The 26669-nt window shown below is 48.9% G+C and overlaps 1 protein-coding gene across 1 annotated transcript in view; it reads right to left on the bottom strand.

Annotated features, from left to right (window-relative positions):
* Window positions 1–234: 234 nt before the first annotated feature.
* Window positions 235–26669, bottom strand: part of LOC117520308 — a 78433-nt gene continuing 51998 nt past the window's right edge. Inside the window, exons 6-11 of the mRNA XM_034181665.1 lie at window positions 18523–18866; window positions 18082–18433; window positions 14911–18042; window positions 2290–2383; window positions 421–962; window positions 235–365 (exon numbers count right to left, since the gene is read on the bottom strand). Of these exons, the coding sequence (XP_034037556.1) occupies window positions 235–365; window positions 421–962; window positions 2290–2383; window positions 14911–18042; window positions 18082–18433; window positions 18523–18866 (4595 nt within the window). The remainder of the gene's footprint in view (window positions 366–420; window positions 963–2289; window positions 2384–14910; window positions 18043–18081; window positions 18434–18522; window positions 18867–26669) is intronic.

Here is a 26669-nt window from a genome sequence, read left to right as displayed (position 1 = left end):
ATGTTTCTGAAGGTCACTGGAACCACAACGACTTTGACTTTCTTCAAAATCTAAAGAAAATATGTTGTTTCCAGCAGCTATCAGAGACAACATGTGTTCATTTAACTGGTCCATCTCTGAGACAGCTCAGTCGCTCTAGTCTAGTCCAGTCTGAGGAGGTATTGGGACACATTTTTGTGAACCTGATGGGGCCTGGAGACTGCCCAGACCTTGTCGCACTCAGTTCAGTTTATCTTAACTGTCTTTGAGAAAGACCTTCAGAAGTTCTTCAGGAGCACTGAAGTTGTCCGACATCCTGGTACTGATGGATGGACTCCTCTGGCTCATCTGGTAAGAGGTCCCCACCGCTCTCTGGCTGGATCCTTCTGCTCACACTGAGACATCATCTGGTGACTCAAACAACATGTTCTTCTTCCTCACCTTCTCCCTCTAAGATGGCAGTCATTGTGGTGGCCATGAGATGGCGTCGAGCACCAAAGCGCCGATTGGCTAAACACGGAGGAACGAGGGAACCCGGCTGGATGGAGGAGGAGGTGCGGATCAGTGAATCAGCCTGCGTCCATCCAAACTCCACGGAGACAGCTGGACTACAGGGAGGCACCAGGACATCCACAGTCATGTGGGCCATGACGTCATGCATGTCTGAGGTACAGCTTGAACTCGTGTGGTTGGCATTGGGTCGGGTGGTCGATGGTGACGGGGCGCTCTGAACCTCTGGGCTGGTACCCGCACTCAAAGCAGCAACTTTGCAAAGTCTCTCAACAGCTGAGACTCGAGAAGAGGCAGCAGACCAACGTCCCTTCCTGAGGAGAAGAGCCTTGAAGCTTTCCGTGCGCCCTAACCTTTGACCTCGGAGGGGTTGGAACAAACTGCACGATGGCTTCACGGTCCTCAGAGGACACAAGGGGACGTGATGTTTTCCTTCTTCTGAATCCTTTCTGAGCAGCATCTTCCTCTTTGACCTGAGTGGAGAAGAAAAAGACAAAGCTAGGACAAGTGTGTCATCTAAAGCCTGGTAAAATTGAGGAAACGAGGACATAGGAAGCTTCCACTTCAGAGAGCGAGGTCTCAGGACATTTACTGATGAAACGAGGACATAGGAAGCTTCCACTTCAGAGAGTGAGGTGTCAGAACGCGTACTGAGGAAACAAGGACATAGGAAGCTTCCACTTGAGAGAGCAAGGCCTCAGGATGTTTACTGAGGAAATGAGGACATAGGAAGCTTCCACCTGAGACAGCGAGGCCTCGGGATGCGTACCTAGGAAACAAGGACATAGGAAGCTTCCACCTGAGACAGCGAGGCCTTGGGGCATTTACTTAGGAAACGAGGACATAGGAAGGTTCCACCTGAGCGAGTGAGGCCTCAGAAGTGTACTGAGGAAACGAGGACATAGGAAGCTTCCACCTGAGTGAGCGAGGCCTCGGGACATTTACTTAGGAAACGAGGACATAGGAAGCTTCCACCTGAGCAAGCAAGGCCTCAGGAAGTGTACTGTGGAAACGAGGACATAGGAAGCGTCCACCTGAGAGAGCAAGGCATCAGGACATGTCCTGAGGAAATGAGGACATAGGAAGCTTCGACCTGAGAGAGGAAGGCCTCAGGACGTGTACTGAGGAAACAAGGACATAGGAAGCTTCCACCTGAGACAGCGAGGCCTCGGGACGTTTACTGAGGAAACGAGGACATAGGAAGCTTCCACCTGAGAGAGCGAGGCCTCAGGACGTGTACTGAGGAAACAAGGACATAGGAAGCTTCCACCTGAGACAGCGAGGTTTACTGAGGAAACGAGAACATATGAAGTTTGACCTCAGCAATAAAGGCAACAGGATGGTTCCTGGGGAGGCAAGGACATAGGATGGCCAGGATAGGAAGCAAAGACATAAGAAGTTTATTGGGGAGAAGGAAAAAAAGCATTATTATGAGGAATAAAGGAGATGAAAAACATAAAATATGAGAAGACTTGAACCTTTTTCAGTAAACTAACGAGATATGAATTTAGAAAGATGGATGATTCATAAACACGGACAAGGAAAAAAAACAGGGCTGACTTTTCAGGGCTGACTAGTTATCTAGTCCTCACTACTCACAGTCACTCCTCTACCAACCTACGGTTATGGGCTGAAGAACTAAACTTCACCCACAACACGGTACCTGTGTCCAAGCCCCGCCCACTGGGCTGTCACACTGTGCCTTCCCATAATGCACTGCTGAGGGAGGAAGCAAAAACATGAGAATGTGGTTCAGAGTTTAACGTAGTGACAGCGTGCGACGCGTTGCTGCGGTCCGACCTGTGGATGGCGATGAACAGCTCCTTGGTGGATCGCGGTTGTCTGGACGTCTGACTGAACATCTGTTCCGCTGAAACGCTGATGAACAGATCAGCTACAGAAAGAGCACACAAGAGAGAAAGAATCAAACGTTAGCATGGCTGTCCTGCGACAAACTCAAACTGCACACACGCGGTGAGATGATCGTTTGTCAGGCAACATGTAAAACTACCTGAAGATGAGCAAAAAAAAATTTCTAAACAAAACTGTAACTAAGTCTGTTTAAAAGGAGGAACTTAGCTAATGCTAACACTAGGATGTTAGCATCTCGTTATTTGACACTAGCAACTCGTCATGTTAACATTAGTCTGTTGGTGTGATGTTATGTGATGCTAGCAAGTTTTCATGTCAATGTTAGCCCGTTAGAATCTGTTATGTCACACTCGCGGGTTTTCATTGTGAGTCACTGTTTTAAGCCACGCCCCTCGCTCAGGTCCTCAGAAACCACAAACATGTATTCAGAGTTGCCAACTCTCACGCATCTGGACTGACACTCACGCTTTCAGCATCAATCTCACGCTCTCACGCACAAGCAAGAAATGTCACGCCAAAATAAAAATTTCTCTTGTTAATTTTCTGTTGATGACTAGATCAGACTTGACCAGACCACAGCGCATTGTTTCTTAATGAAAGGAGAGAAGTTTAACCATAATCAGAATAAAGTGACTTCTCCAAGTCACTGTGCGTGACGATTATCTTTGCATTTTGAGTTGATCGCAGTATTAAAACCAGCCCGTGAGCAGGGGGAGGTCGGGGTTCGGATGAACTGACCAATTCACCCACTTTCAGCGAGCTGCCAGCTTTTCATCCGCTGTTCAGCAGCACAGTTCCAAAGACATTTTTACATTTTTTTTCTTTAAAACTGTACTGCTGTGTGTCTCCTCACTAAAAACAGGTGATCCTCTTTCTGAGGACGACACAACGTAAAAAAAAAAACGCTGACCTGTCAGTCTGGTCATGTTTCCTGCATAAATGAGCGTTATCCATTCATCCTTCACAGACAACAAACCAGGGGTGAATCCAGCCAGAAAGGGGGCATCGGGGAGGGGCTCCCCACAATAGCCCAAGATTCAAGGTTTTGAAGACATTTTTTTCACACTACTACTACTACTACTACTCCTACTACTACTAATACCACTAATAATAATAACTAGGACTGCAAGTAGTCATATACGGGTCCTCGTGTCTGTGCCACCGCCTCCCCGGGCCAGCACGATTTCTGTTCAGGGGCCGATCCTCATCACACGTGAAGTTTCAAGTCAATTAGACAAAGCATGAAGGAGTTATGACTTGAAGTTCCATGGCGACATTTCACCACGACACTAAGAGACTTTTTTGTGCGTCCCAGAATGGTAAATATGTGTACTGAGTTTTGTGAGGCAATGAGAAAAAAACCCCAATGAGGAGGGTTTTTTGAAAATTTGCAGGGGGCGCTATTTCACCATTTCGCTGCAAGCATGTGTGTGACCCCCAAAATATTGAATTTTGGATCTGGCCAAACAACTTTGCAAAGTTTGGTCAGTTTTTGCGCGTGGGAAAGGGCAGAAATTGGGGCATGAAAAGTCAGAATAATAATAACAAGGACTGCAAGCAGTCATATACTGTCCCTCGTGTCCGCGCCACTGCCTTCTCGGGCCAGTGCGATTTCTGTTCAGGGGCCGACCCTCTTCACACAGTTCAAGTCTCTGGATGCTGTGAAAGAAATCTGAAGTGTATTGGACAAAATCCCGAGGAGGAGTTCATTCAAATACAACGTGGAAATCACAACAAAATGACACAAAAATTCAAAATGGTGGACTTCCTGTTCAGAATAGACCAATGGTGACCTGTACGTCTATGCAAATCACACATGTACCAATTTTCATGTCCCTACTGCAAAAAAAACAAACAAACCCTATGGGGAGGGGTTTTCAAAAGTTGCAAGGGGGCACTATTGAGGCATTTTGCCCCGCCCATGGGCAACGCCCCTATGAATTGTAACAGGATGTCGTGCTCGACCTGTGTATCAATTTTCATGATGATATAACAAAATTAAAGCCATTAAAATGAAAAACGTGATTTCATGGCAAAGGGGCGATATTTGGCACGCCGCCACACGGACACCGTTACTCAAAACTTCACGGCGATCATCGCCTATGTTCACGAACTTGTTCTGCATGTTTTAGAAGTGGAATGAAGTTGTTTGGGTTAACTATGTGACATCAGGACCTGTTAAAGTATAAATATGACATTTCCTGTTACCACCAGGGGGCGCTATGAGTTAGGTGGGAATTTAATGTATGCAGACGTTCAGGGTGGAGCCCTCATCATGTCCAGCAAGTTTGAAGGATCTACGATGAAGTATGTGGAGGTGACAGTTGTTCAAAGTGAAACAGCGTGGTCCGAAATGCTCGCCAAAGTTTGACGAACCCTAGCAGCCACACCTTTTGACCTACAGAAATTCTTTTGTTAACTTTTGATCAGCATGGGTTCATGATGATGTGGACCAAATTTGAAGACGATTGGATGAAATCCCGAGGATGAGTTCATTCAAATGTAAGTCATGGAAATGGAAATTTTATGCGTCCCAGCATGGTAAATATGTGTACCAAATTTCGCGAAGCTACAACAAACAAACCCCAATGGGGAGGGTTTTTTGAAAATTTGTAAGGGGTCACTATTTCGCCATTTCGCTGTGAGCATGTGCGTGACCCCCAAAATATCGAATTTCGGATCCGGCCGAACGACTTTGCAAAGTTTGGTAAGTTTTGAACATGGGAAAAGGCCGAAATTTGGGCTTGAAAAGGGAAGAATAATAAATAATAATAAACAGCACAATTACATAATAATAATGATAATTTCAACAACTAAAATGTTTAGAAAGAATTTAGTAGTTACATTTATAAACAATATTGGTTAGAAATTGTAAGTTTTACCATTACAGTGCTGTAAAATATGAGTTAAATATGAGGTCAAGAAAAATGTTTTATTAAAAATAAAATAAAGACAAGTATTTATGTTCACTGAAGTTAAGAAAAGGAGACTATAAAGTGAGTATATTGACAAAGTGGGTTTTCATTTTCAGGTTGATGTGACAGGGTGGGGGGGGGGGGGGTGTTGTCGGCAGCTGCTGACAGTAACTAGTAATCTAACTAAGTTACTTTTTCAAGGAGTAATCAGTAATTGGATTACTTTTTCAAACTAACTGTGGCAACACTGCTGATACGTCAGCTGTGTGTGAAGAGTTCAGAGAGAATTTGATCCTAGGTTCAAATCTTGTTTCTGAGTTGGCCACTTTTTGGGTGATAAGGTAAACCAATAAATAGCCTAACAAATGGGATAATCTATTGTCTATTAAAATTGTGACCCTTGTCACTACAGATGTAGCCTAATCAGACGAATTGTGTGTTGACACAGTAGGCTACAGACTTCAACTAGTTGTAAACTAGGTCATTTAAAGCACATGCCATACGTTAATGTCCTGGTTTGCAAGTATTCATGATTTTAAGTCTATCTGTGCACATACACTAAAAAACAATGTGGTTGCTGATGTATTTTATTACTGATGGAGAAACCGAAGCATTTTGAACCACTGAGTCAACATGAAGCAATTGTACTGAAATGGTTCAGTGTTTAGAAGCATTTGATACAATTAAATATGGCAACACCTGCTGGCCAATCTTTAACATAGCACTTGCATGGAACAATGAAACGGGCACTGTGATGTTGCTTAATAATAAAGGTTCTATGTGCATCTTGAAATTTTTGACTATATTTTTGTTTTGTTCATGCTGCAGACTAATGACAACATTTATGAACTTCAGCTGGATTAAATATGTATCATTTAGAAGGACCTTGAACATGTTTATCCCAATAAATTATTCAAAGGAAAAAAAACAAACAAAAAAGTCACATTACAGACACATTTACTATATGTTCCATAAAAGCTACAAATAAAGATACCTAATATAAAATAGCTGTTGTTATTTGGGAGAGTTGAGATAATTCTTTAATTTCATAAATTTATTTATATCTGTTTTTTAACTGTGGGGATTGCATTAACTGTCATGCTTTCCAAACTCACACACATTATCCAGAGGACCACTGGATTCGCACACTGAACAAAAATATAAAGCAACACTTTTGTTTTTGCTCCCATTTTTTACGAGCTGAACTCAAAGACCTAAAACATTTTCTATATCCACAAAAGACACTACCTATAACATTACTACTATAACACTACCTCTGGCCTTGGTGACATGAAATTTGGGGTTCCACAGGGGTCTGTGTTAGGCCCCTTGCTTTTCTCCCTTTATATAGTGCCCCTTGGGCATATTCTGCGGCATTATGGGATTGCCTTTCATTGCTATGCTGATGATATTCAATTGTACATGCTGATAACTGCTGGTAATCTTACCCATATAAAATCCTTAGAAGATTGCCTTGTATCAGTGAGAAGTTGGTTGTCTAGTAACTTCCTAATCTTAAACTCTGATAAGACTGAATTGTTGGTTCTTGGTCCAGCCAGACATCGGCATCAATTTGACCAGCTGGTGCTTAGTTCGGGTTCCTGTGTTATACATCATACGGATAAAGTGAGGAACCTTGGGGTACTTTTTGATCCTACGTTGTGCTTTGACCTCCACATTAGAGATATTGCGAGGACTGCCTTCTTCCATCTGCAAAACATAGCGAAGATTCGTCCCATCCTGTCTATGGCTGATGCTGAGACTCTGATACATGTATTTATCTCTTCTAGATTGGATTATTGCAATGCTTTATTTTCTGGTTTATCACAGCCCAGCATTAGGGGTCTTCAATTAGTGCAGAATGCTGCTACCAGACTTTTGACACAAAGTAGAAAGTTTGACCACATTACACCCATTTTGGCGTCTCTTCACTGGCTTCCAGTTTTTGTCACATGAGATTTTAAAGTCCTGTTGCTGGTCCATAAAATTGTTCATAGACTGGCTCCTTCTTACCTGGCGGACTTGGTCAAGCCCTATGTGCCGACGCAGCCCTTGCGTTCACAAGGCGCAGAACTGTGTGTTCCAAGGGTGAATAAAAAGTCTGTGGGGTATAGAGCCTTCTCTTACCGTGGTCCTGATATCTGGAACGATCTACCTGCATCCATAAGGCAGTCTCACATGGTAGAGACTTTTAAATCAAGACTGAAGACTGACTTTTGTAGACTGTCTTATTGTTAATTTATTATGTGTGTGTGTGTGTCGTGTGGGTGAACAGGTTGCTGATGTCATCGGTGTGGATAGAGTGGCCCACAGTGGGGTTATGGTTTGGGTAGGTGCATGTTATGGACAACAAACACAAGTGCATTTTATTGATGCCATTTTGAATGCAGAGATACAGTAATGAGATCTTGAGGCCCGTTGTTGTGCCATTCATCCACGATCATCACCTCGTGTTGCAAGGATCTGTACACAATTCCTGGAAGCTGGAAACATGCCAGTTCTTGGATGGCCAGCATACCCACTGGACATGTCACCCATTGAGCATGTTTGGGGTGCTCTGGATTGGCATATACTACAGCATAATCCAGTTCCAGCCAATATCCAGCAACTTGAAGAGAAGCCATTGAAGTCACTGAAGAGGAGTGGACCAACATTCCACAGACCAAAATCAACAACCTGATCAACTCTATGCGAAGGAGAAGTGTTGCACTGCATGAGGCAAATGGTGGTCACACCAGATACTGACTGGATTTCTGACCCCCCAGACCCCCTTAATAAAGCAAAACTGCACATTTCAGAGTGGCCTTTTATTGTGCCCAGCACACCTGTGCAGTAATCATGCTGTCTAATCAGCATCTTGACACGTCACACCTGTGAGGTGGGATGAATTATCTCGGCAAAGGAGACATGCTCACTAACACAGATTTTGACAGATCTGTCAACAATATGTCAGAGAAACAGGTGTTTTGTGTAGATAGAATATGTTTTAGACATTTGAATTCAGCTCATGAAAAATGGGAGCAAAAACAAAAGTGTTGTTTATATTTTTGTTCCTTGTGTTTGAGGGATTCCAGGGTCCCAGGAACCACAAGGGTAAGCTAGTTGGTAGAAGCTATTTTTATTTTCTTTTTTCAGTATTTATTTAAGTTCTTGGTTTTGCTTCCTGGACTGTTTGATTGGCCGTGAAAATATTTTGGACTATTTACGTAGCTTTAACACTTCGGAATGTAATAGTGATTTCATAGGACCATTCATCCATTTATTGCAAACCAGACTATTACTGTTAGCATAGCATGGTTTGTTTTTTGCTAGCAGGCTAGATTTTGATGTTAGCATGAAAATTTAGTAAGGTATGTCTTCTATTATACATTCCAATTCTAAGGTAGAACTCTACTAGTGTATACTAAGGTATATCTAAAAAAGAAGAAAAAGAGTAGAGTAGAGCCACTTAAGTGCCTGGTTTTGAGAACCAGGGATGGTAGGTTTGGCATGTAGAAGTTTGCTCCTAAAGGAGACGTTTCAAGTAAAACCATATTTGAATGCATGACACTGATTCTCACCCAGAGTCGTCTTCACAAACGTCCTTCATACAACCGCGAGAGCTAGTATGAGATCACTAACCAACATACTGTGTTGTGTGGGCCGCTGAAGAGGAGGTACTGCTGGCCCACCACCACCAGAGGGCGCCCTGCCTGGAGTGCGGGCTCCAGGCACCAGAGGGCGCTGCCGCCTGATGAGAGCAGCCAGGGTGACAGCTGTCACCCATTACCGGACACAGCTGACTCCACTCAGCACGGAGGTATATCATCAGGACGGCGTCTCCACCTCGATGCCGAGATATCGCCTTGAGATAGAGGTAACATTCTCTGCAGCATATTCTGTGTTAATCGATAAACTTGTTAAACCTTTCAGGACAGCGGACTACCGCAGGCCGAGTGACTAGATAAGTACTCACCTTCCTGCTTTTTTGGGACGAGAGGTGGAGGCAGCTTCTCCCCTCTCCGTGTTACTGGGTGCAGCCGCATCCACACCTGTGTGTTGTTGCTCTCTCTTGCCAGCAGTACCGGATCCGACGAGCGGAGGCAGTGGCCACCTGGGAATTCGGGACTTGGCGGTTCCAGTACTTCCAGGGTTCGGTGGCAGAGGAAATCTGGATGGTTCCGGTTCGACCTGGACGGACGTCTCCTACCTTCGAGCCTGCCCACACGACACCAGCAGAATTCGGCTTATCCCCAAATTGTTGATTGTTGTATTGGTTGTGCTCGTTTCACAATAGTAAAACTTGTTATTTATCTTCTCCATTGTCCGTTCATTTGCGCTCCCTGTTGTGGGTCCGTGTTCCTACACTTTCACAACAGGATATCTCGGCCAGCGTCATGGATCCCGAGGGGCGTCAACCGGCTGTTGAACGGCCAATGGAAGAACAGGGAGCGTCGGCGTCTTCGGGAGGGGTAATCGGTGAGTTGCAGCGGATCCTCACCGCTTTCACCACTCGGATGGATTTAATGACCGAGCAGAACGTTCTCCTAAACCGCAGGGTGGAGGCTCTCGCCGCACAAGTGGAAGCACGCCCTTCGGGCGCCGCTGCGGCTCTCCCTCCCGAGGACCCTGCGCGTAATAGTGACGTTCCACTGGTCGTTCAACGGCCCCTCCCTCCGTCCCCAGAAGCATACATAAGCCCTCCAGAACCGTACGGAGGCTGTGCGGAGACGTGCGCGGATTTTTTGATGCAGTGTTCGCTCGTCTTCGCACAGCGTCCCGTGATGTACGCGACTGACGCTAGCAAAGTAGCTTATGTAATAAACCTGCTTCGCGGGGAGGCACGCGCTTGGGCTACAGCGCTCTGGGAGCAGAACTCACGGCTCCTTCATACATACGATGGGTTTGTGCGGGAGCTCAGAACGGTGTTCGATCATCCTAATAGAGGAGAGACCGCTTCAACCGCGCTACTGTCAATAAGACAGGGGCGTCGGAGCGCAGCTGCCTATGCAGTCGCCTTCCGCATCGCGGCGGCGAGATCCGGCTGGAATAGCACTGCCCTCCGCGTAAACGGACTGTCACTGGTCCTAAAAGGATTTAGATGGGCTCATCGATCTAGTCATACGACTCGACAACCGGCTAGAGGAACGCCGTCGGGAACGAGGCGAAGGGTGTGGCCAGGCACGCGTCGTCCCTCTCCCTTCCGGTTCAGACCGAGCTCCGCCCTCCCCACGCTCCTCTGTTCCTGCGCTCCGTGCGCCTACGGCTCCCCCTGCTGACGAAGCTATGGACACGAGCAGGGCAACATTTAGGGCACCTGGAGCACAAAGGAGGCGGGCCCACGGAGCTTGTTTTGTTTGTGGCTCGATTGAGCATCTGGCAAACGACTGCCCCGAGCGGTTAAACTCCAACGCCCGCCCCTAGAGACTGGGCCAGGGGTGGGCCGAAACATTCACGTGGGACACACCCACATTGCCACACGACTCCCAGTCACGATCCTGTTTGAGGATTCAACCCTGAAGGCCCCAGCACTGGTGGACACGGGCTCCGAGGGGAATCTGCTAGACAGTAGATGGGCGAGAGAGATAGGGCTCCCTCTGGTGGCTCTTACCTCGCCTGTGTAGGTTCGGGCACTAGATGGCTCCCTACTCCCACCAATCACGCATAAGACACCTCCAGTAACTCTGGTGGTGTCAGGTAACCACCGGGAGGTGATCGAGTTCTTTGTGACTCAGGCCACCTCCCGTGTGGTTTTGGGTTTTCCCTGGATGCTAAAACACAATCCCCGGATCGATTGGCCGTCCGGGGTAGTGGTTCAGTGGAGCGAAACCTGCCATCGGGAGTGTCTAGGTTCCTCGGTTCCTCCCGGCTCCCAAGCTAAGGAGGAGGTCCGAGTCCCGCCCAATCTGAAGGCGGTGCCGGCGGAGTACCATGACCTCGCTGACGTGTTCAGCAAGGATCTGGCTCTCACGCTTCCTCCCCACCGCCCGTATGATTGTGCCATTGATTTGGTTCCAGGCAGTGAGTTCCCGTCCAGTAGGCTGTACAACCTCTCACGGCCGGAGCGTGAATCAATGGAGACCTACATCCGGGACTCATTAGCTGCCGGGTTGATCCGGAATTCCACCTCTCCGATGGGTGCTGGTTTCTTTTTTGTGGGTAAAAAGGATGGCGGGCTTCGTCCATGCATTGATTATAGGGGGTTGAACGAAATCACGATTCGCAATCGATACCCGTTGCCCTTGTTGGATTCAGTGTTCACCCCCTTGCATGGAGCCAAAATCTTCACCAAGCTTGATCTTAGGAATGCGTATCATTTGGTTCGGATCCGGAAGGGAGACGAATGGAAGACGGCATTTAACACCCCGTTAGGCCATTTTGAGTACCTGGTCATGCCGTTTGGTCTCACTAATGCTCCCGCGACTTTCCAAGCGTTGGTAAACAATGTCTTGCGGGACTTCCTGCACCGGTTCGTCTTCGTGTATCTGGACGATATACTCATCTTTTCCCCGGATCCTGAGACTCATGTCCGGCATGTCCGTCAGGTCCTGCAGCGGTTGTTGGAGAACCGCCTGTTTGTGAAGGGCAAGAAGTGTGAATTCCACCGCACTTCTTTGTCCTTCCTGGGGTTTATCATCTCCTCCAACTCCGTCGCCCCTGATCCGGCCAAGGTTGCGGCGGTGAGAGATTGGCCCCAACCCACAAGCCGTAGGAAGCTGCAACAGTTCCTCGGCTTTGCTAATTTCTACAGGAGGTTCATTAAGGGCTACAGTCAGGTAGTTAGCCCCCTGACAGCCCTGACCTCACCAAAAGTCCCCTTCACCTGGTCGGATCGGTGCGAAGCCGCGTTCAAGGAGTTGAAACGGCGCTTTTCGTCTGCACCAGTTCTGGTGCAGCCCGATCCTAGCCGCCAGTTAGTGGTTGAAGTGGATGCCTCGGACTCAGGGATAGGAGCGGTGCTCTCCCAGAGCGGGAAGACCGATAAGGTCCTTCACCCGTGTGCCTATTTTTCCCGCAGGTTGACCCCCGCTGAACGGAACTATGACGTCGGCAATCGGGAACTCATTGCTGTGAGAGAGGCCCTCGAAGAGTGGAGACATCTGTTGGAGGGAACAGCCGTGCCATTCACGGTTTTCACTGACCATCGGAACCTGGAGTACATCAGGACCGCCAAGCGGCTGAACCCCAGGCAAGCCCGCTGGTCACTGTTCTTTGGCCGTTTTGACTTCCGGATTACCTACCGTCCCGGGACCAAGAATCAAAGATCGGATGCATTGTCCCGGGTGCACGAAGACGAAGTCAAAACGGAACCGTCGGATCCCCCGGATCCCATCATCCCGGAGTCCGCTATCGTGGCCGCCCTCACCTGGGACGTGGAGAAGACCGTCCGGGAGGCCCTGACCCGTGACCCGGACCCCGGAAACGGACCAAAGAACAGACTATACGTCCCACCAGAAGCTAGGGCTGCAGTCCTGGACTTCTGTCACGGTTCTAAACTCTCCTGTCACCCTGGGGTGCGAAGGACCGTGACAGTCGTCCGGCAACGCTTCTGGTGGGCATCCCTGGAGGCCGACGTCCGGGACTACGTCCAGGCCTGTACCACCTGCGCCAGGGGCAAGGCCGACCACAGAAAGACCTCAGGGCAGCTACAGCCACTGCCCGTGCCTCATCGCCCCTGGTCCCACATCGGCCTGGACTTTGTCACCGGTCTCCCGCCGTCCCAGGGAAACACCGTCGTCTTCACGATAGTGGACCGTTTCTCCAAGGCGGCTCACTTCGTGGCCCTCCCGAAGCTCCCAACGGCCCAGGAGACAGCGGACCTCCTGGTCCACCACGTCGTCCGTCTGCATGGTATACCATCAGACATCGTCTCCGATCGCGGTCCCCAGTTTACCTCACACGTTTGGAGGAGCTTCTGCCAGGAACTGGGGGCCTCGGTCAGCCTTTCGTCCGGGTACCACCCCAGACCAACGGGCAAGCAGAGCGGGCCAACCAAGAATTGGAGCAGACACTACGCTGTGTGACAGCCGCGCACCCGACGGCCTGGAGTACCCACCTGGCCTGGATCGAGTACGCCCACAACAGCCAAGTGTCATCAGCCACCGGCCTCTCCCCGTTTGAGGTGTGCTTGGGGTATCAGCCCCCCTTGTTTCCGGTGGTCGAGGGAGAGGTCGGTGTGCCCTCGGTCCAGGCCCACCTACGGAAGTGCCGTCGGGTGTGGCGTGCCGCCCGCTCTGCTTTGTTGAAGGCTCGGACGAGGGCGAAGAAACATGCAGACCGGCGGCGGGCCCCGGCCCCCACGTATCGTCCTGGGCAGGAAGTGTGGTTGTCCACCAAGGACATTCCCCTTCAAGTGGACTCCCCCAAGCTCCAAGAACGATACATCGGTCCCTTCAAGATCCTCAAAGTCATCAATCCCGCCGCAGTGAGGCTTCAGCTTCCGGCCTCGCTGCGGATTCACCCAGTGTTTCATGTCTCCCGGATAAAACCCCATCACACCTCACCCCTCTGCACCCCGGGTCCGGCACCACCTCCTGCCCGGATCATCGACGGGGAACCGGCTTGGACCGTGCGCCGGCTCCTCGATGTCCGTCGAATGGGCCGGGGTTTTCAGTACCTGGTGGACTGGGAGGGGTACGGCCCCGAGGAACGCTCCTGGGTGAAGAAGGGCTTCATCCTGGACCCGGCCCTCCTGGCCGACTTCTACCGTCGCCATCCGGACAAGCCCGGTCGTGCGCCAGGAGGCGCCCGTTGAGGGGGGGGTCCTGTTGTGTGGGCCGCTGAAGAGGAGGTACTGCTGGCCCACCACCACCAGAGGGCGCCCTGCCTGGAGTGCGGGCTCCAGGAACCAGAGGGCGCTGCCGCCTGATGAGAGCAGCCAGGGTGACAGCTGTCACCCATTACCGGACACAGCTGACTCCACTCAGCACGGAGGTATATCATCAGGACGGCGTCTCCACCTCGATGCCGAGATATCGCCTTGAGATAGAGGTAACATTCTCTGCAGCATATTCTGTGTTAATCGATAAACTTGTTAAACCTTTCAGGACAGCGGCCTACCGCAGGCCGAGTGACTAGATAAGTACTCACCTTCCTGCTTTTTTGGGATGAGAGGTGGAGGCAGCTTCTCCCCTCTCCGTGTTACTGGGTGCAGCCGCATCCACACCTGTGTGTTGTTGCTCTCTCTTGCCAGCAGTACCGGATCCGCCGAGCGGAGGCAGTGGCCACCTGGGAATTCGGGACTTGGCGGTTCCAGTACTTCCAGGGTTCGGTGGCAGAGGAAATCTGGATGGTTCCGGTTCGACCTGGACGGACGTCTCCTACCTTCGAGCCTGCCCACACGACACCAGCAGAATTCGGCTTATCCCCAAATTGTTGATTGTTGTATTGGTTGTGCTCGTTTCACAATAGTAAAACTTGTTATTTATCTTCTCCATTGTCCGTTCATTTGCGCTCCCTGTTGTGGGTCCGTGTTCCTACACTTTCACAACATACTGCACTGTTGGGCTACTTTGATTCATTCATAATCTTCCCCCTGATGGATGTACTTCATAATTCTTCAGTTATACACAGTACACAGCAAAGTACTGGATAATTCACATCATGTACAGTCTAAATACTGAAGAAGAAGAAGTGTGTGAAATCAACGCACCCCCTGAAGATTCTGCGGCCTCCTTTATATGTTTCTGTGTTCGCTTCTCCTCCTCTTCTCGTTCCTCTATCAGGAGTTCTGGAAGCAAGAACTCCCCCTGTAGGCTCTCAGCAGACAATGCACCTCTGAGGGAAAACTTGCTCTGACCAATCAGATCACAAGACCCCCCAGACTGACAGCTGTCTTCCTCGCTCACCTCCAACACTTTCTCTTTCCCATGAACTCCTGCTTTCTCCACATTTTCTTCATCCCCAGATGATGACGTTAATGATGATGATGAAGGGAAGGGTTCATTGGGCAATGATGCCATCAGCAGTTGTCTGTTCCTCCTCCTCCCTTTTTGTACTTTGTCATTTTTCTTGGTGGATGACGTCATCATTGTCCTTTTAGACTCGCTCTCCTCCACTCCTTCCTCATTGTCCTTTTCATCTTCAGCCAGTGATGACCTCATTATCCTCTTATTAAGCATTTTTTCCTCAGCCTGAAGTTCACTCCTGGTGACTGAAGCATGGTACGGCTGCGTGGTTCCAGTGTAGTTGGAAGAACCTCTGTGGGGCCCTGAAATCTCAGAGGTTGGCGAGGTTCTCAAGGCTCCTGAAACACTGACTCTCCCCATGTGTCCCATGGCATCACTGGCAGTGACACTCAACCCTGGTGGACATGAGGCTTGTACATTACCCATGATTCCTGGGGTACCACAGGCGGCAGAGATGGTACAGGAGCCTGTGGTGTACTCGGTCCATGAGGTGCCAGAGAGCTCTAAGTTTCTGGATGTTCCCAGCTTCCTCTTGAAAGGCTGGCTCACACTTTTAGACACTATAGATGAGCGATCTGGCTTCTTGTGTAAAATCAGAAGGGAGCAGTCAGATGATGGACCAATGATCTCAGGAGAAGACATCTGTCCACTGCTCGTCAGCCCACCTTGTCCTGGTTGGGTCTTACAGGATGTTGTGAAACCCAGAATGCACAGATCAGGCTTCTTGGGTGGGACAGGTCTCTTTGGAGGGATGTTCTTTTCTGGTGTTCCTGACTCAAAGACACTTTTAAACTCTTTGAAATCGATGTATGCTGTTGACTTGTCCTCAGCTGGACTCAGTATTTCTGAATGATCTTTTTCTGTCTCGATTTGGTCTCTGCTGTCAGACAGCGTTTTGGTTTCTTTGCTTTTCACTGCTTCTTCATTTTTGTCTGACAAGCTCAAATATGAGGAAGACTCCTCGCTAGCAGGCCCGATGTTTTTACCAAAGGCCTCACTTTCCTTTGTATCCTCAGAAGCGGTGTGACTGATCTGTTGTGTCAGGGGAGGATACTGTGTGATCATGTGGTTATCATCAGTCCCAACAGGCACATTAACCATCTCATGACTGGAAGACTGGCTCTTTTTTAGCAGAACACACCAGTCGAACTCTTCCCTCCGCCGGCCTGGGGTTGTTTTGTGACAGACTGTCTGAGATCCAGACCTTTCTTGGTGAGCCATGATGCCTTCTAAACTCTGAAAACTAGCTGACTCATTGGTGGCCATCACCGCCTCATGTTTTACTAAGAAATAGTTATCATGATAGAACTCGGGTCTTGGTTCTGTTACGTTAGTTCTAGTCGGGCTGTGAAACCTCACTCCATTAAACTCATTCAAACCAAGATCAGCAATGAGGACTTCGGCCACAGGTCCTCTGAGCTTAACGTCCATGTTAGCCGAGCCATCAACACTGGACAGAACCGTGTTTTCTATACGTGATTCTTTAACTGGCAGATCCTGATTAGCATTAGCTGATGTGCCAGCTGTGGATTGGTCAGTAGGTTCAGTAGATACAGCATTTGTTAGCATCATGCTCGTGAGCAGTCCTTCCTGGGTCTTGACCGACCGAAGCTTGACCTGCTGCAGAGCTTGGGCAGTCACCAGAGGGCAGAGGGGCGTAGCTGACTGCAGGAGTGTAGGAGGTTTGTCAAGCACTGAGGACAGGGGAGAGGAGGCAGGGCAGGTGTGGGCAGCTGGAGCTGGAGATGGAGGAACAGTGGTTGGCAATTCTGAGAATTCTGACAGGAGAGCAGGAGCAGAACGTGGTGGAGGAGGTGAGCTGGCTGAAGTCAGGGTGGACGTGGTGCAGGAACAGTGTGGAGGAGGAGACCTGTAGGAAGGAGGAAGGGAAGAAGGAACAGGGAGAGATGAAGGTGGAAGATGAGGAGCAAGAGGGGGTGGAGGAGGAGGAGGAGGAAGAGATGGGACGAAAGACAACTTATTAAAGGATGGAGAAGACAGAAAAGACTCAGGGAGAGGAGCAGCTGGAAGAACAGATTCATTTAACACAGGAAGCAAAGGAAAATACTCTGGTCGAGGAGGAGCAGGAGGGTGCTTGGCAGATGACTCTAAGGAGGCGCAGGAGGAGAGTGAGGAGGTGGAAGAGAAAGATGAGGAGAGGAGGGATGACTTCCTCTGTGGTACTGGTGGCTTTACCCTCGCATTCACCCGAGACGTCACTCTGAGCAGGGAGGGGTCAGAAAGACAAAGGGTCAAGGAAAGAGAGCTCGTTTCAGGGCTCGTTGGGAGAGGGGAGGTGAGAGGAGTTCCTTGGGTTGGGGAGTTGGATTGGCTGGAGTAGCCACTGGATGGTGAAGCAAAGCCAGATAGAGACAACATAGCCAACTGAGGTTCCTCCTCAAAGCTTGAGGACTCATTTGAGTCCTGGGACCTGGTGTCCTGACACGGTTTGCTACCTCCAGAGTTAACTAATGCCACTGCTTGACATTTTGGGCTTAAAGGTTCAAAGGTTGTGACTGTTCCACAGTTGAACCCACTCTGGCATCTCTTGCTCTCGTTCCTAAGCACCCAGGGATCCTGGACACTCTGAGACACAGAACTAACAGCTTTCTGGGTGCTACAGTCCTGGAGGGAGCTGGAGGAGTAGCAATAGGGCTTGCTACCATCCGAATGTTGCCTCAAAGAGTCGGAACGCAGTGGAGGTGGGGGTGGATGCATTGACTTGCGTAGAGAGAAGATGTGAGAGTAGGACGAGTAAGTGGTGGATACTGGCCGTTTGTTCAGGATTACAGAGGCCAAGTCTCCTGAACATCGGGAGCTACAGGCAGTATGAGATGGGGAAGAGGAACTGGAAGAGATAAGAGGTTTGCAGCTCCAACCTTCTGCAGAAACAGAGTTCTTCTCTGGACTGCTCCAGCTGCTTCCTCTCTGGCTGATGTGAACACTGGAGCTGGGGCTGAGAGTATTGTAGCTCCAGAGCTCATCATCATCCAGAACCTGGTAGCTAAACTGAGATTCTGCAATGGAAGAAGAGGAGAGGCAACGGGGTGATGAAGGAGAGCTGAGAGAGCGGACAGCCTCATCCAAGGACGTATCACTGGGGTAGGACTGATCTGACTGCAGCACACAGCCAGGGTTGCCTGAGGGAGAGGAGGTGACTGGAGAAGAAGGGAAACAAGAGGAGGAGGATTGAAGAGAGTGAGGTGTGATTCTGCAGTTGGGGTCAGAGGGCAGCAGGGGTTGTAGATCACTGGGGAAACCTTGTAGATCCTGTGAGTGGAGATGGGAAAATTAGAAACAGGAAGATGTGAGAGAAAACATGAAATTTTGTACTTTACAAAACGTCTTCCAAACCTGACCTGAAAAGATGGTGAAGAGTAGTTGACCATCCTGCAAGAAATGCTGTTAGAGCTAGACCCTGAACTCATGAAGGACTCAGTGTCCACATGGGAAGGGGTGGAGAGCTCCAAGGAGGGTGAGCAGGAGGAGCAGCTGATACGGGGCGAAGTGGTCAGAGAGGCCATGAGACTGGAGATCCCCTCTCCTTTTGGGGCTCGGATCCTTCTTGCTGATAAGTCCACCTCTTTCCTCACTCCTCCCTTCTCCCTTCGCTTCACCTCAGGTGTCTTCTGTTGGAGCAGAGATGGCGAAGTGGGTTGACCCAGAGCGCGAAACAGACCTGGAAGAAACACAGAGGCTAAGTCTGGTGAGAAAGAAATGGCAACAGAGAAAGAAAAGTAAGGGTTAACAAAAAGGGGTTAAGACAAAACCACAGCATAAGTCGGCGTGCAGAGAGTCTGTATAACTCGGCACGCAGAGAGTCTGTATACCTCGACACACAGAGAGTCTGTATAACTCGGCACGCAGAGAGTCTGTATACCTCGACACACAGAGAGTCTGTATAATTCAGCACACAGAGAGTCTGTATACCTCATGTGAAGAGAGTCTGTATAACTCGGCACGCAGAGAGTCTGTATAACTCGGCACGCAGAGAGTCTGTATACCTCCATGCTCAGAGAGTCTGTATACCTCGACACACAGAGAGTCTGTATACCTCGATGCGCAGAGCGTCTGTATAACTCGGCACGCAGAGAGTCTGTATACCTCAACGCTCAGAGAGTCTGTATAACTTGGCGTGCAGTCTGTAGACCCTGGTGCGCAGAGAGTCCGTATAACTCAATGCACCGAGAGTCTGTATAACTCGGTGCGCAGAGTTTCTGTAGACCTTGGCGCGTAGAGAGTCTGTATAACTCAATGCGCCGAGAGTCTGTATAACTCGGTGCGCAAAGAGTTTGTAGACCTCAGCGTGCAGAGAGTCTGTATACCTCAATGCACAGAGAATCTGTATACCTCGACGCGCAGAGTCTGAATACCTCGATGCGCAGAGAGTCTGAATACCTCGATGCGCAGAGAGTCTAAATAACTCGGTGTGCAGAGAACCGGTATAACTCGGCACGGAGAGAGTCTGTATAACCTGGTGCACAGAGAGTCTGTAGACCTTGGCGTGCAGACAGTCTGTATACCTCAGCGCGCAGAGAGTATGTATAACTCAATGCGCAGAGAGTCTGAATAACTCGGTGCACAGAGAGCCAGTATAACTTGGCATGCAGAAAGTCAGTTTAACTCTGTGTGCAGAGAGTCAGCTTAACTCGGTGCGCAGAGAGTCAGGTATAACTCGGCATGCAGAGAGTCAGTTTAACTCGGTGTGCAGAGAGTTGATATAACTCATCGCGCAGAGTCGGTTTAACTTGGTGTGCAGAAAGTCTGTATAACTTGGCGCACAAAGAGCCAATATAACTCGCAGCACAGAGAGTCCGTTTAACTTGGTGTGCAAAGAGTCAGTTTAACTCGGTGCCCAGAGAGCCGGTATAACTCGGCGCACAGAGAGTCAATATAACTTGGACTGCAGAGAGCCGGTTAAACTTGGTACGCTGAGAGTCTGTATAACTCGGCACGCAGGGAGTCTGTATACCTCAATGCTCAGAGAGTCTGTATAACGGCACGCAGAGAGTCTGTATAATTCAGCACACAGAGAGTCTGTATACCTCGACGCACAGAGAGTCTGTATAACTCGGCACGCAGAGAGTCTGTATACCTCAACGCTCAGAGAGTCTGTATAACTTGGCGCGCAGTCTGTAGACCTTGGTGCCCAGAGAGTCTGTATAATTCAATGCACCGAGAGTCTGTATAACTCGGTGCGCAGAGTTTCTGTAGACCTTGGTGCGTAGAGAGTCTGTATAACTCAATGCGCCGAGAGTCTGTATAACTCGGTGCGCAAAGAGTTTGTAGACCTCAGCGTGCAGAGAGTCTGTATACCTCGATGCACAGAGAATCTGTATACCTCGACGCGCAGAGTCTGAATACCTCAATGCGCAGAGTCTGAATACCTCAATGCGCAGAGAGTCCGAATACCTCGATGCGCAGAGAGTCTGAATACCTCGGAGCGCAGAGAGTCTGAATAACTCGGTGTGCAGAGAACCGGTATAACACGGCACGGAGAGAGTCTGTATAACCTGGTGCACAGAGAGTCTGTAGACCTTGGCGTGCAGACAGTCTGTATACCTCAGCGCGCAGAGAGTATGTATAACTCAATGCGCAGAGAGTCTGAATAACTCGGTGCACAGAGAGCCAGTATAACTTGGCATGCAGAAACTCGGTTTAACTCTGTGTGCAGAGAGTCAGCTTAACTTGGTGCGCAGAGAGTCAGGTATAACTCGGCATGCAGAGAGTCAGTTTAACTCGGTGTGCAGAGAGTTAGTATAACTCACCGCGCAGAGTCGGTTTAACTTGGTGTGCAGAAAGTCTGTATAACTTGGCGCACAAAGAGCCAATATAACTCGCAGCACAGAGAGTCGTTTAACTTGGTGTGCAAAGAGTCAGTTTAACTCTGTGCCCAGAGAGCCGGTATAACTCGGTGCAGAGAGAGTCAATATAACTTGGAGTGCAGAGAGCCGGTTAAACTTGGTGGGCTGAGAGTCTGTATAACTCAATGCGCAGAGTCAGTTAACTCGGTGCGCAGAGAGTCAGTTTAACTCAGTGCGCAGAGAGCCGGTTTAACTCTGTGAGCAGAGAGTCAGTGTAACTTGGTGCGCAGAGAGCCGGTTTAGCTCGGTGTGCAGAGAGTCTGTACACCTCGACACACAGAGAGTCTGTATACCTCAACGCTCAGAGAGTCTGTATAACTTGGCGCGCAGTCTGTAGACCTTGGCACACAGAGAGTCTGTATAACTCAATGCACCGAGAGTCTGTATAACTCAGTGCACAAAGAGTTTGTAGACCTCGGCGTGCAGAGAATCTATATACCTCGACACACAGAGAGTCTGTATACCTCGACGCGCAGAGAGTCTGTATAACTCGGCACGCAGAGAGTCTGTATACCTCAATGCTCAGAGAGTCTGTATAACTTGGTGCGCAGTCTGTAGACCTTGGTACGCAGAGAATCTGTATACCTCGACGCACAGAGTCCGAATACCTCAATGCGCACAGAGTCCGAATACCTCAATGTGCAGAGAGTCCGAATACCTCAATGCGCAGAGAGTCCGAATACCTCGATGCGCAGAGAGTCTGAATACCTTGATGTGCAGATACTCTGAATAACTCGGTGTGCAGAGAACCGGTATAAGTCGGCATGCAGAGAGTCTGTATAACCTGGCGCACAGAGAGTCTGTAGACCTTGGCGCGCAGACAGTCTGTATACCTCAGTGCGCAGAGAGTATGTATAACTCAATGCGCAGAGAGTCTGAATAACTCGGTGCACAGAGAGCCAGTATAACTTGGCATGCAGAAAGTCGGTTTAACTCTGTGTGCAGAGAGTCAGCTTAACTCGGTGCGCAGAGAGCCAGCATAACTCGGTGCGCAGAGAGTCAGGTATAACTCGGCATGCAGAGAGTTAGTTTAACTCGGTGTGCAGAAAGTTTGTATAACTCACCGCGCAGAGTCAGTTTAACTTGGTGTGCAGAAAGTCTGTATAACTCGGCGCACAAAGAGCCAATATAACTTGGAGCGCAGAGAGCCGGTTTAACTTGGTGCGCTGAGAGTCTGAGTAACTCAATGCACAGAGTCAGTTAACTTGGTGCGCAGAGAATCAGTTTAACTCAGTGCACAGAGAGCCAATATAACTCGGAGGCCATAAGAAGATCATTTGTAACCTTCACTAATGCTGTTTCTGTACTATGATGAATTCTAAAACCTGACTGAAACTCTTCAAATAGACCATTCCTCTGCAGATGATCAGTTAGCTGTTTTACAACTACCCTTTCAAGAATTTTTGAGAGAAAAGGAAGGTTGGAGATTGGCCTATAATTAGCTAAGATAGCTGGGTCAAGTGATGGCTTTTTAAGTAATGGTTTAATTACTGCCACCTTAAAAGCCTGTGGTACATAGCCAACTAACAAAGATAGATTGATCATATTTAAGATCGAAGCATTAAATAATGGTAGGGCTTCCTTGAGCAGCCTGGTAGGAATGGGGTCTAATAAACATGTTGATGGTTTGGATGAAGTAACTAATGAAATAACTCAGACAGAACAATCGGAGAGAAAGAGTCTAACCAAATACCAGCATCACTGAAAGCAGCCAAAGATAACGATACGTCTTTGGGATGGTTATGAGTAATTTTTTCTCTAATAGTTAAAATTTTGTTAGCAAAGAAAGTCATGAAGTCATTACTAGTTAAAGTTAATGGAATACTCAGCTCAATAGAGCTCTGACTCTTTGTCAGCCTGGCTACAGTGCTGAAAAGAAACCTGGGGTTGTTCTTATTTTCTTCAATTAGTGATGAGTAGAAAGATGTCCTAGCTTTACGGAGGGCTTTTTTATAGAGCAACAGACTCTTTTTCCAGGCTAAGTGAAGATCTTCTAAATTAGTGAGACGCCATTTCCTCTCCAACTTACGGGTTATCTGCTTTAAGCTACGAGTTTGTGAGTTATACCACGGAGTCAGGCACTTCTGATTTAAAGCTCTCTTTTTTAGAGGAGCTACAGCATCCAAAGTTGTCTTCAATGAGGATGTAAAACTATTGACGAGATACTCTATCTCACTTACAGAGTTTAGGTAGCTACTCTGCACTGTGTTGGTATATGGCATTAGAGAACATAAAGAAGGAATCATATCCTTAAACCTAGTTACAGCGCTTTCTGAAAGACTTCTAGTGTAATGAAACTTATTCCCCACTGCTGGGTAGTCCATCAGAGTAAATGTAAATGTTATTAAGAAATGATCAGACAGAAGGGAGTTTTCAGGGAATACTGTTAAGTTAAGTCTACTGTTAAGATGAACTCAAAGATCTAAAACTTTTTCCACATACACAATATCACCATTTCCCTCAAATATTGTTCACAAACCAGTCTAAATCTGTGATAGTGAGCACTTCTCCTTTGCTGAGATAATCCATCCCACCTCACAGGTGTGCCATATCAAGATGCTGATTAGACACCATGATTAGTGCACAGGTGTGTCTTAGACTGCCCACAATAAAAGGCCACTCTGAAAGGTGCAGTTTTATCACACAGCACAATGCCACAGATGTCGCAAGATTTGAGGGAGCGTGCAATTGGCATGCTGACAGCAGGAATGTCAACCAGAGCTGTTGCTCGTGTATTGAATGTTCATTTCTCTACCATAAGCCGTCTCCAAAGGCGTTTCAGAGAATTTGGCAGTACATCCAACCAGCCTCACAACCGCAGACCACGTGTAACCACACCAGCGCAGGACCTCCACATCCAGCATGTTCACCTCCAAGATCGTCTGAGACCAGCCACTCGGACAGCTGCTGAAACAATCGGTTTGCATAACCAAAGAATTTCTGCACAAATGGTCAGAAACCATTTCAGGGAAGCTCATCTGCATGCTCGTCGTCCTCATCGGGGTCTCGACCTGACTCCAGTTCATCGTCGTAACCGACTTGAGTGGGCCAATGCTCACATTCGCTGGCGTTTGGCACGTTGGAGAGGTGTTTTCTTCACGGACGAATCCCGGTTCACACTGTTCAGGGCAGATGGCAGACAGCGTGTGTGGCGTCGTGTGGGTGAGCGGTTTTCTGATGTCAATGTTGTGGATCGAGTGGCCCATGGTGGCGGTGGGGTTATGGTATGGGCAGGCGTCTGTTATGGACGAAGAACACAGGTGCATTTTATTGATGGCATTTTGAATGACCGTGACGAGATCCTGAGGCCCATTGTTGTGCCATACATCCAAGAACATCACCTCATGTTGCAGCAGGATAATGCACGGCCCCTGTACACAATTCTTGGAAGCTGAAAATGTCCCAGTTCTTGCATGGCCGGCATACTCACCGGACATGTCACCCATTGAGCATGTTTGGGGTGCTCTGGACCGGCGTATACGACAGCGTGTACCAGTTCCTGCCAATATCCAGCAACTTCGCACAGCCATTGAAGAGGAGTGGACCAACATTGCACAGACCACAATTGACAACCTGATCAACTCTATGCGAAGGAGATGTGTTGCACTGCATGAGGCAAATGGTGGTCACACCAGATACTGACTGGTATCCCCCCCCAATAAAACAAAACTGCACCTTTCAGAGTGGCCTTTTATTGTGGACAGTTTAGATCTTTGAGTTCATCTCATACAAAATGGGAGCAAAACCAAAAGTGTTGCGTTTAAGTTTTTGTTGAGTGTATAATTTGCAGCGCAGAGAGTTGGTTTAACTCGGTGCACAGAGAGTCAGTATAACTCGGCGCACAGAGTCGGTTTAGCTTGGCGTGCAGAGAGTCCGTTTAACTCAGCACGCAGAGAGCTGGTATAACTCGGCGTGCAGAGAGCTGGTATTGCTCGGCGTGCAGAGAGTCAGTTTAACTCGGCATGCAGAGTCTGTTTAACTTGCCGCGCAGAGAGCCGGTTTAACTTGGTGCGCAGAGTCTGTTTTACTTGGTGCGCAGAGAGCTGGTATAACTCAGTGCACAGAGAGTCGGTTTAACTCGGTGCACAGAGAGTCAGTATAACTCGGCGCACAGAGTCGGTTTAGCTTGGCATGCAGAGAGTCTGTTTAATTCAGCACGCAGAGAGCTGGTTTAACTCGGTACGCAGAGAGTCGGTATAACTCGGAGCGCAGAGAGTCTGTTTAACTCGGTGCGCAGAGAGTCCGTTTTAACTCAGCGCGCAGAGAGCCGGTATAACTCGGTGCACAGAGAGTCTGTTTAACTTGGTGTGCAGAAAGTCAGTTTGACTCGGTGTGCAGAGAGCTGGTATAATTCGGTGCGCAAAGTCAATATAACTCGGAGTACAAAGACCCAGTATAATTTGGCACACAGAAAGTCTGTTTAACTCGGTGTGCAGAGAATCAGTTTAACTCGTCGCGCAGAGAGCCAGTATACCTCAGCATGCAGAGAGTCAGATTAACTTGGCGTGCAGAGAGTTGGTTTAACTCGGTGCGCAGAGAGTCTGTATAACCCGGCGCGCAGAGAGTCTGTTTAACTCGGTGCGCAGAGAGTCAGTTTAATTCTGTGGGCAGAGAGCCGGTATAACTCGGCGCACATGGAGTTAATATAACTCGGTGCACAGAGAGTCCATTTAACTCGGAGTGCAAAGAGCCGGTATAACTCGGTGCACAGAGAGTCGGTTTAACTCGGCGCGCAGTCAGTTTAACTCGGTGCGCAGAGTCGGTTTAACTCTGCGCACAGAGAGTCATTTAACTCAGTGCGCAGAGACCCGGTTTAACGCGGTGCGCAGAGAGTCAGTATAAGTCGGCGCACAGAGAATCGGTTTAACTCGGTGCACAGAGAGCTGGTATAATCCGGCGCGCCGAGAGTCTGTAGATGTCGGTGCACAGAGAGTTAGTATAACTTGCCGCGCAGAGAGTCAGTATAACTCGGCGCGCAGAGAGTCGGTTTAGCTTGGCGTGCAGAGAGTCCATTTAACCCGGCGCGCAGAGAGCCGGTATAACTCGGCGTGCAGAGAGCCAGTTTAACTTGGCATGCAGAGTCTGTTTTACTTGGTGCGCAGAGAGCCGGTATAACTCGGCGCACAGAGAGTCGGTTTAACTCGGAGCGCAGAGTTGGTTTAACTGGGCGCCCAGAGAGTCAGTTTAACTCGGTGCACAGAGAGCCGGTATAACTCGGTGTGCAAAAAGCTGGTATAACTCGGTGTGCAGAAAGTCAGTTTGACTCGGTGTGCAGAGAGCTGGTATAATTCGGCGCGCAGAGTCAATATGACTCGGAGCACAAAGAGCCGGTATAACGCGGCGCACAGAGAGTCGGTTTAACTCGGCGCACAGAGAGCCGGTATAACCCGGCGCACAGAGGGTCTGTAGACCTCGGTGCACAGAGAGTCGGTTTAACTCGGTGCGCAGTCAGTTTAACTCGGTGCGCAGAGTCGGTTTAACTCTGCGCACAGAGAGTCATTTAACTCAGTGCGCAGAGACCCGGTTTAATGCGGTGCGCAGAGAGTCAGTATAAGTCGGCGCACAGAGAATCGGTTTAACTCGGTGCACAGAGAGCTGGTATAACCCGGCGCGCCGAGAGTCTGTAGACGTCGGTGCACAGA

The sequence above is a fragment of the Thalassophryne amazonica genome, chromosome 1 (genome assembly GCF_902500255.1).
Source record: "Thalassophryne amazonica chromosome 1, fThaAma1.1, whole genome shotgun sequence".
Lineage (NCBI taxonomy): Eukaryota > Metazoa > Chordata > Actinopteri > Batrachoidiformes > Batrachoididae > Thalassophryne > Thalassophryne amazonica.
The sequence above is the reverse complement of the archived record's forward strand: the minus strand, read 5'-3'. Positions and strand labels throughout refer to the sequence as shown.